The 11,229-nt window shown below is 32.0% G+C and overlaps 1 protein-coding gene across 1 annotated transcript; it reads left to right on the top strand.

The window, feature by feature from the left end:
- Positions 1-55: 55 nt before the first annotated feature.
- Positions 56-5,852, top strand: LOC133172159 (UPF0598 protein CG30010-like). Its single transcript, XM_061306999.1, has 3 exons — positions 56-235; positions 323-371; positions 5,221-5,852. Exons 1-3 carry the CDS (start codon positions 86-88, stop codon positions 5,688-5,690), a joined length of 669 nt encoding a protein of 222 aa, XP_061162983.1. The 5' UTR covers positions 56-85; the 3' UTR covers positions 5,691-5,852.
- The last annotated feature ends 5,377 nt before the right edge of the window (positions 5,853-11,229 follow it).

Raw genomic sequence — 11,229 nt, 5'->3', positions numbered from 1 at the left:
ACAAACAACTGTCCTATTTTCTGCGCATGCTTGACAACACTATGTCTTCCGATGTAAACAAACTTATGAAATTTGCGAAAGTAAAATGTTTCGTACTGCAAGCACCTTAGTTTTTCGAGGAGCTCTGCATGTCCAAACAAAACAATATACGAATCGATGTGTTCACTATATACAAGGTCAGAATTTAGGACCCAGAATAAGGGAATATTTTTATTTTATCGATCATCAGGGCCAGGTTAGTATTGTAGCTCGAATTTCCTCAAAATTACTTGAATATACAAACTTTCTTGAAAATCACATATTTCAGTAAATTCTTTTTTAGTTATTTCTTGATGATGCCAGGATAAAGAATTTCACCTCTTGCTTTAAAGGTAAGCTAAAGGATATAAATTCTAAAGGGATATGCATACCATTACATTCATTCAGCATATAGCAGGTTGGGACCTAGTCCGAAATATCTGACGTTTTCCTGGCTTTTTTAACGATTTTGATATTTTACGTGCCAGGAAAACGTCAGAACCGGCGCCATTACGAAAACTGGAAATTCGCCGCCTCCAACTGGAAGCGGCATTTTCGGGTTGATTTCCGATACTTGCAAACCGAATTAAAAGCTGAATCCACAATTTATTAATAGGGTTCACCATTAATAGTGCAATGCCTTTAGTACTTTAGTAAATATGATGAATATTATACAAACACACTGTATCAATTTTGCTCATTTAAATAATGAAAATAAGGGAACGACTTTACTTTACCGGTCCCCAGAAAAACACGCTAAAATATAGTGTTGCCGTAGGCGACTTCAATATATATGAGATCGCATGAGCGATCGAAAAAAAAATTAAAAGTATGAGGTTTTAAGCCTTTTTGATCCCAAAATCGAATTCTACAGGTAAAAGTTTAGTTTAAAACTTTGTTTTTAAACGAAGTTTTTAACCTCATTCTCTGAAGAAAGTAATAAATATTGTTTACTTTATTCATTGAAAAGGAGAAAAAAAATAATTGTCAACGAAGCGCGTTCGGCGCATGCTTAATGTCGTTTCTTTCGTACTTAGCCATTTTTTTCATGTAAACAAACCAACGAGATGTCGTTGAAGCTGAATTAAGATCTTACAAAAACACAGATGCATCTGAATTTCCTAATTAATCTAAAAAAAACAAGACACTAACCCTTATCTCTCGGATGGCATGCGAGGACTTACCCAAATCTCCCAGGCGGATGCTAGACTAACCCATGTGCGAGGACTAACCCTAATCTCTCGGATGGATGCGAGACTAACCCTAATCAGTCGAAAACTTGTGCAAGGACTAACCCTAATCTTTCAGGTGGGTGCAAAACTAATCCTAACCAGTCGAAAAATGTGTAAAACTAACCCTAATCAGTTGAGTGACGTAAATCTTACGTCATAGTGCAATGAGCGCGCGGATCTTGCGGATCTGGGGACCGGTAAAGTAAAGTCTACCCAAAATAAGTTGTTGTGGGTTCTAAACTGTGAAAATATTGTGCTTTTTGCTGTATGTGAACTAGCTAGACAAACCATTTAAAATATTATGCATATAAAGTCACATTGCAACATTTTCTTTAAATATATAGTACATGTAAATATATGTAATAATAATACATACAAAAATTGACACTTCATGTATTGTAATAGTTAGTACTTTTGCATTGCCACATGGAATCTTTTGCAATGCGAGGACTGTAAAATCTCCCCACTTTGCATTAGGGTACGCGGTAGTACTATATCATTTATCAACATTACTTACATATACAGTGTCAAATTGTACAATATACAAATACATGTACTGTAGATTATTATTTAGTATACACATAAATTGTCTGTACTGTTTGTAATTGTAGAAATCATAGTTGTTGTTTGTGATGCCTGAAAGGGCCCTGATTTGGAAATAAAGAATCTATTTATACAACCAAAAAAAAAAAAAAAAGTACTCACCAACATCGATTTTATGGTTTGTTTATGAAAAATACAGTCTGGTGAAAACATTTTATCAGACCGTCGGGTTTTCTTTTCATTTCGTGCATTTTAAAATCTTGCAAGTCCTGTATCGAAATGTGGAGTGATGTTTTCTTTTCATTAATATTAGTGAGTACAAAAAGTATTGTGCTATTGATAAATTCTAAGTTCGGCATTTAATTCAGTTCGCAAGTATCAAAAATCAGCTCTGGTGGGAGACGGTGAAATTTCCAGTTTTTGTAATGGCGCCAGTTCTGACATTTTCCTGGCACGTAAAATATCAAATCGTGAAAAAAGCCTGGAAAACATCAGATATTTCGGACTAGTTGGGACCACAACAAGTTTAACAAGTTTTTCTGTGTATGCACTGTTTAGGAGATTGATCCCTCAGAAGTTCCTAAACTTCTTGGGGATCAATCTAACAAACTGTAGGGTTGCAGAAAAACTTGCTTGCCAAAAGTTATTCCTTTTAAAGTGTTTTGATGCGGATTTATGATATTTATAGCCAAAATAATTTTTTTCATTTTTTGCACTGTAAATTTATATCCCATTTGGGAAATTATATCCCAAATGGGCTATTATATCCCATTTGGGCGAGTGGTCCCAACCTGTTCAGATCAGGTAGTTCGAATTATCTAACGTTTTCCAGGCGTTTTTCATGATTTTTATATTTGATGTGCCAGGAAAATGTCAAAACCGGCGCCATTATGAAAAGCGGAAATTTGCTGCCTCCAATTGGAGGTGTCATTCTTGTGTTGATTTTCCATATATGCGAACCGAATTAACTGTCTAACTCACATGACATCTTATCAACAGTACAATGCTTCTAGTACTTAATTATTAATATCGCTTTTATTGTTCCTTTGTGATATAAAATGTCTGGTGAAAACATTTTATAAAACTGTCGAGGTTTGTTTGTGCATTTTGAAATCTTGTGAGACCTGTATCGAAATGTGGAGTGATATTTTCTTTTAATAAGTAAGATTGGTGAGAACTAGAAGCATTGTGCATAAGTTTTGAGTTTGACATTCAATTGGATTTGCATGTATCGAAAATCAAGTTTAGGGAAAAATAAAATTATTGTTTGGAATTGCCTCCAGTCTCATTGAAATGACCCCTCTTGGAAAGATTTTATTAACCAAAAGTAAGATTTTTTTTAATATTCAATCAATTCTTGGCTGTTATTACATGCACCACCAAAACTTTAAATTAGCGTCATATCTAAGCAAAAACTGGGTTCTTTGTTGATGGGAAATACCTTTACAAAAAAGTCAGAAAATAGTGTGTTCACTTCTTATGGAGATTTTTATCAACAGTATTTAATTTATCTTTAATTTTGAAAAAAAAGATAAGTTCCCTCTTTCCCTCCTGGGTTTGAAAACCCCAAGGCAACAGTTCCAAACAAGCATTTTTTAAGGATGGCCTCAGTTGGAGGCAGTGAAATTTCCTTGCACGTCAAATATTAAAATTGTGAAAAACGCCTGGCATACAGATATCTTTGACTACATTCAGGTTTTTTTTCTCTTTTACTGCCCAGTATTATAACACGTTTACAAACTTTACAGCTGTTTTTCTTTTAAATTATAATCACTTTTATCAACAGACACTTACTAGCTTACATACACTCATTCTTTAGACGATAATCGTAACAAATTGGTTGGAAAAGGATCTATAGTATATCTATATACAGCTGTAATCACAATTTTACCATGTTTACATATTCTACTCTAAATATATATTTACTATAAAAAAAAAACAAATCAAAACTTGATAGAAGCAATGTAACAGTTTTTAGCTGATTGAAATATATTTTTCCATGAAAAACACTCTTAAATTTATTCTGTAACTTAGACATCCTGATATGAGTTTATAAAACACATTTAGTAGAGTTATTGGTCACCAATTTTTAAAAAAAATTGTATAGGTTTGTCACAAATGAGTATCCAAGAAATTATCCCTAATCTTTGTGAAATAAGTTCTCATTTTGTTAATAATACACAATTTATTGCTCGCATAATACAGACTTAAAGATCACTCCAAAAGAAATTGAAGAATTCTATTGTGAGACCATCACTTCAAGGAGATTTGTTATTCTTCATATTTTTTTAAACTTGCAATATTTTACTTTCTGCTAGATTCTTTTCTAAATCAATATCAATCAATTCAGAGTCTGTATCAGAGTATGGACATTGATAACACTTTTTAACTTGATTCAAAATCTCTGATTGATCAAATATGCTATTACATGTACTTTCATTCAGTTCAACCCTTTTTATAATTTTATTTGAAAAAATTTGTTCTAAAGTTTTTTGTGAGTTTTTCTTCTTCCTCCACCCATCTTGCTCTGGATAATATGTCCATGTAGTTTTTCCTTTCTTATATTTTCAAGAGCTCACTTCCTCTATTCTAACAATTCCACATCAATATCATTATTATTTTCTAAATTTTTTTTATTTCATCAAAGCTTTCTGTAATCCCCCCACCCTTTTTTTTGTAAGAGGAGTAAGAAATTATAACACCCCTAATTTCCAATAAAAAAAATTCAAGAAACATACTATCATCAATATTTTCAGTGTATTGAAGAATTATCATCCTTTGGTTAAGCACTAGTCCATATAAGCACCAGTCCATAAGGACTAGTGGCTTCTATTTTTGACTCCAAATTTCTGCAAATCAGTATTATGTTTCTGCCAAAAATAATTATGATTCCACAAAAATATTGTAAGATAAGTCTGCAAATATGTTTCCTGGACACCTGTAAAATATTGTAAACTCATAAAATAGCACTCTTTAGCACTGCTTAAAAATGGATGTGTGAATATGATAGTTCAAAAAATTCAATGTCTTACTATTTGACAGATAATAATTGAGTAACACTACATAAAATGTTTATTATGTTTGTATGAAAGTTATTATCAAAACCACTATGGGGTATAAATTTTGTACCAGAATATATATGTTATAGAACTTTTTGCAGAAGCATAAAATAAAATTGTACAAAATTTGCTGAAATGTGAGAAGCCCCAATAGTTAGCTTTCATTGTCACAGGCACATTGATGCTAAAGTATTGCCATAATCTGTTTTGCTCAATGTAAAATCCTGAAATACAAGTATAGTAATAGCTTAGTTACCTGAATAAATGTATATTACATCTATTGTACTGTTTAGATGATTATCTGATGTATTTCAACATGCAAATAAATACATGTATGTTTCACTGTTCTTGTTTTTGTTAACTTTCAGAAAAGGATTTCTTGGTGTTCTTTTTTCAAAGGCTGAGATTAAATGAAACTGACAGATATACAGATGAATTTCCATATTTATCACCTTGTGGAAGGGAACGGAATTACATTCGGTGTGATGATAAAGCAATTGTGTATACTCACCTCATAGAATCAGATTCAGGAGAAGCACTTTTATCCTATGGAGGTGCTGGCAATGCTATGACTACTGAATTCTTGCCCACACGGATATGCATGTTGCCCAATACTGGGCGAGTTTACCACCCAGCCATGGCTAAATTGGGAGGGATTGGACTGATTAAGTCAAGCCTTGCCATAGAACTCAGTAAATATTTTGAATTTGAAAATGGCGAAAATCATCCACCAACTCATTTCAACTGGAAGGAAAAGAGACTGACTTTGACTAATGATTTAATTGACTTGATGGATAAAACTCCATTCCAAATCAGAGAAATTTTAGAAAAAAAATAATTGATGAAAGTTGATATTTTATACTCAGTTTAATTAAATTATAATCAGATGTGTATGAAAAAAATTGATTTCATCTATATTAAAAGGATGCATAAAAGATAACATTAGTGCTCAATATTCATAAACCCTTTGATTTTACAAATATTGATTGATCATTATGAGACCAAAGGCTTTTAAGTGACGATCATTATGTGTTTTATATTGTTAAGTTAATTGGTTCAAATGTCTACAGACTTTAAACACTACATTTTTTTTTATCTTTTAATTATGTAAAATTTCTCTTTGATATTTCTGTAGAATTAGGCTCCAGTTTAAATGATCATACATGCCAACTTTCCCGATTTAGGCTAAATTTTTCTCAGGTAACACATTTTTGCTTCATTCCAATCAACAGATTTTTTTAAAGTTTGTTTGTTTGTTTTTTGGGGGGAGGGGGTGTACAGATTTGTAAAACTAACGGGGGTATTCCTCCTGGAATATACTTGTATTTCATATTACGTTGGGATTTGAGACTTCATTGAAAATATGAATTTGAAAAATTTCCTGTAAATCTTTTTTTCTTTTTTTCTTTTTTTTTTGCTTTTTTATTTCGACAGTTGCTCAGATGTTAAATAAGATGTGTTTCCTGTGGAAAAATCTTGTTTGCAAGTTGGTTTTCATTTGATCTGTGGTTTCTAGTTCAATATGTGGAAAAATAATAGCCATTATGAAGATTCTAATTAGACAAAGTCTTCATCCAAGAAAAGGGGGATCTAAATGTAACATAAACGTCACGTTGTGGTCTAAGGAAGCTACTCGTCACTGTCTCCTCCATCGCTGCAGTCATTTGTGACTGTGAATGGAACATTTGCTATATCCCATATTACCAAATCAGCTGTCTGCAGCTGGCTATCTGGTTATGATCAAAGACCGTGGAACATTACATGGGAAGAAAATACTTTTTTTTGTTTTTTTTTTCGGGGGGGGGGGGGGCTCTTGTTTTTTGTATGTTTGTTTGTTTTTTTTTTTTAGATAATTTGGAATGATTTAAACTTGTACATTGCAATTAGAATTTAGTTCTAATCAGCATTTAAACTTTGGAAAAGATTTCAATCGTGTTTTCAATGTATAAGTAAAAAAGAATTTTTAAAACTTACGTTGACGTTCTATATTGTCAGAACAAAATTATGTCCCTTACAATGAAAATAACCGAGATGAAATGTTCCCAAAGACATACATTACTTCATATTTGAGTTTCTCATGTCTTTGGAGATAAATTCAGATCTAAATCAATTTTATACTTAATTATATGTAGACTAATAAGGTAAATGAATTTGGTTGTTCATTGTAAAAAAAGAAGTAAGAAATAAGAAAACGTTCTAATATATATGGATTCAATATTTAAAGCACTATCATGAAACATTATTTAAAAAAAAATTGCGGTCTTACATACTTCAGATAATATTACGCCAGCTTCCGTATAACATTGTAAAATGCCTAATTTTAAATTAACTCACTTCTAGGAGTGTAAGCCATTCTTTTGAACCCCCCCCCCCTCCATTCTCATCCTTGGCCTGCTAGGAGTCCATCGGATAAAGGGGGTTACGATGAAGATAAATTTAATGCCTGTTGATAGATATGGTAACTAGAATTATTATAATTTATACTCCTGCTAAAATATTTCCTATATAAAGTGCAGAACGTAAATTAACTATTTTTTTTATAGTTAAAATTTTTCAGATATATAGCAAAGCTATACCATGTATACCCGGGATATAGCTTGTTATATTACCTCTGTGTATTTTTTTCTACATGTATATAAAATATGACATCTCGGAAAATAGTTGCTGTCTCGGGGGACTATTAACTTGCTATTGTCCTCATACCCAGTAAATAGGTGAATTACTATCCACCAAGCCCTCAGGGAATAGTTCTGTCGCGGGTTTGTTGAAAGCTATTCTCACAGCCAGTGGATAAGTATATGTGATGCATAATTTGAGTATAATGCATATCACATCTCACACACTGTCATAAATTCAAGACAAATTAAAAAAAGCATCAAATATAGCTGTATACGATTTCTAAATCTTTATATTAAAGATACACAATTAAACTTTTTTATACATTGAATATTTTGGGAAAATGTCTTACGATATATATCTTTGTGTTTTCATATGATAGGAAAAGAGGAGGGAGCGGGATTATGGTTTATTATATATATATATATATATATATATATATATATATATATATATATATATATATATATATTAGGGATGGCAATCGAATACAGAATTGCCAATCGGTTAACCGTAAGGCGTTCCGACCGATTAACCGGTTAATCGTAACAGAATACTCTTTTCCGGACATCGTTTTTAAAAATTACTTCTATTCATACCCCCCTCCCAATAAATTAATATATAAATAAAGAAAAGAAAAAAGGCATTAGTAATGTTCTGTTTATGCTTGATCTGTATATTTTACGTATTTTTATTCAATTTCGAAAGGAAAACCATAAAACATCCAAGAGATACTTGTATCAAGGACATTGATAACTTTCTGACGACCCCAAACATTACATACGGTCATTCTGCATTATCACCATAAACAGAAACAAAGTTTAAGGAGGTTGGATCCTGCTATCAAAGTATATTTTTAGAATCTACACACATAGCTCAATTAAATCATGGGGATTTAATCGAATATAGATTATTTTGCATTGTAGAAAGCTGTTATTTCAAAAGGTTAAAATGTGTTTTGTGCTTTCCTGGATATTTTTTATTGTATACATGGAAGAACATATCACCCCGACATTGCAGGAATTTACGACTCATTACTGCGACATTTCTTCTTCAAATAAAATGTTCAACACCGCAACAATTGATAACCGCTATATGAAAAAAAAAAGAAGAAAAGAAAGGCGAAGAAAAAAAAAACTAAATAAACTAACTAAAAAGAACTAAATAAACAAAAAATGAGAATGACAAGCTCACTAGACTACGATACTGTGTCTTATTTATATATACACTGTAAAAGTGAAATACATTGCGGTATTTTTAATTTAACTATGTTTGCGATCAAAGAATTTTCCACGACATTAAAACCATCGTGACTATTGCTGTTATTTAAATGTAGCATTCACTTACACGTATTTATACCCCCCCCCCCCCAAAAAAATTGCTTTTCCATTTCCTGTAAGTAAAATGGTAAATAATTAAAAATTAGCAGGAAAGCCGAGCGTATTATAACTATGTTGATTTAAAGTTAGTTTCTGTATCTGTTAATTTTAAATAATATGCCGTAACTTTCTTTGTTTTTAAAGAATAATTTATTAAATTGTAAATATAAACTAAAGAAAATTCAGTTGCTGCGAAATTAAACCCATCGTGAAATGTACAAACATAGGAAATCGTGATATTAAAGACGATTACTATATACACATTAGTATATAAATAGTTCCATCCCCGCTAGCCAAGAGGTTTCTGGCACAGGAACTAGTTTCGTATATGGGGCCACTCCCTTCTTTTCACCCAATACATGAAAAAAGTGCCTGGTGTTTCTGGTCCGCTCTGTTCACCATATAATTGGGCACAGGTATCTGAAGTTCTAAATATTTCTCTTTTTTTTTTATTAGAAAAACCATGCGATATAAAGTTATTATTTTAGTATGGAAAATGTTTTTATAAATAAAGAGAAATATTTAAAACGTCAAGTACTTGCAAATGCTGACCGAAAACCCTTGGCTAGCGAACATGACCATTTTGTCGTGGTAATGACCATTTTGAAAATGTTGCGGTAAATGTTACAATGTCGTGGGGCAATGACGTCACAATGAATGCATAGTCATGACATCATAGTCCTTGACGTCACAATAGAAGAAACCTTATAAAAAAGTAAGTATTCATCTTATTTTTTTTAATCTTAGTACCCATCTCGGGGAAAGATTTTCACTATTATCTTACATTCACAGATAATTAATAGTATATTTCAATGATATTTGCAAGACAGTGGGGAAATGGAACGTTTATTTAGAAACCCTTTACATTCCAGATAAGCTTTTGTGATGTTTAATTCTTGAATTAGTTCCTTCTAACTTTAGAAGTTACCTACTCATCGCTTAAAGTTCTTCTTGATTTTCTTTTAAATACGGTATTCCATTCCTTATTAACTGTCCCCAATTTAATTTCGTGCTGTACACGCGTTATATCAGAAATTCTTCAGAGATATGTGCATGTAATTTGACCCCTTCCAATCTTCACACAAGTAATAGGCAATAATCAATTAAATGTGAACTGCAACCCAATCACAATTTTTTGTTCGTACTAAATGCTAGAATTGGACACCCTAAATTAGTGGGCAAAAACACACCCCAGACTGATTTCAACTGTGTTAAAAAAAAATAACAGACCTGGCAAATTTACATTTTCTCCTTCCTAATACAAAGAAATACTTCAACCTTTGTGTCTGACTGATAAATGGGACTAAAACAAAATGAAAACTTAGTTTCTACATAACTCCTGAAAATAAGCTTCAAAATGTTTTTCTTTATTATTTATAAAGAAGATGGGAACAAGGCATGCAAAATGCCTACAGCTTCAAATATATAAAATCAAATTAAAGAACGAGGGCGCTTTTGATTGGCATTCGGCAGGAATCTGGGCGCACTTGAAAAGTGAAAAATTCATTGACCTGTTACATGAAATTTTAGCATTCTTTTGATGTATCGGGTTCCTGTGAAATAGGAAAGGGAAATATTTTCCCGATATTTTATTTTGATTTGCTAAAAAAGAATTTGAAAATTGGCTAGATGAGTCATTTGATACAAAATGTTACATTTTCAAACACGTTTTTCTAAAAATTTGCTACCTCTGGGTCATCTCTCCATGATTTTGAAACGTTATTTGTATGCACTGTAATGCAAAGAAACTAACAAACATTCGTAAAAAATGGAGAGAAGACCCAGAGACGATAAAAAATGAACTTTTTCCAAAAAAATTCTGATGTGTAAATGCGGTGCTTCATTGTCGCTTTAAAAACCATAAAGTGTGTGTAGTGGTGATAGCTCAGTAGTATGCGTTACCTGTACAGTGCAATGTAAAAGAAATATTTTGGTTCGATCCTCGCATGGAGCGTTAATATTTTTTTTTTAGTACAAACAATCAGTTCGTTTGTCTGTTTAATTTTATGTACTGATTTATTTTTAAATAGATACATTCTGGTTCTGTTGCACCGAAAGCGAAAGCAATTCTTCCAACCTACTGATACTTAGTTATATACATGTAATTGCATTTAACTATACGCTATAGGTGTTTATTATTTATGTCAAGCGTTACTAAGTTTTACATGTAGTAATCATTAAGATAAGTGGACTGATATATTAATTTGACAAAGTATTTCAAGCTAAATGTAACATTTTTCCATGTGCGTAACTTTGTAGAATATGCCCAGCTGTGGTCAGCCGACCAAATCGTAGACATTTAAACTATAAATGTTTCGTACGCTTTATTCCTGCAGATCACACGCCAAACACGCCCATCTTCTTTGTGAACTCAGTAATTAG

This window comes from Saccostrea echinata, unplaced genomic scaffold (genome assembly GCF_033153115.1).
Source record: "Saccostrea echinata isolate AGI-Se365-2 ecotype Australia unplaced genomic scaffold, CSIRO_AGI_Sech_v1 ptg000054l, whole genome shotgun sequence".
NCBI classification, from domain to species: Eukaryota; Metazoa; Mollusca; class Bivalvia; order Ostreida; family Ostreidae; genus Saccostrea; species Saccostrea echinata.
The sequence above is the reverse complement of the archived record's forward strand: the minus strand, read 5'-3'. Positions and strand labels throughout refer to the sequence as shown.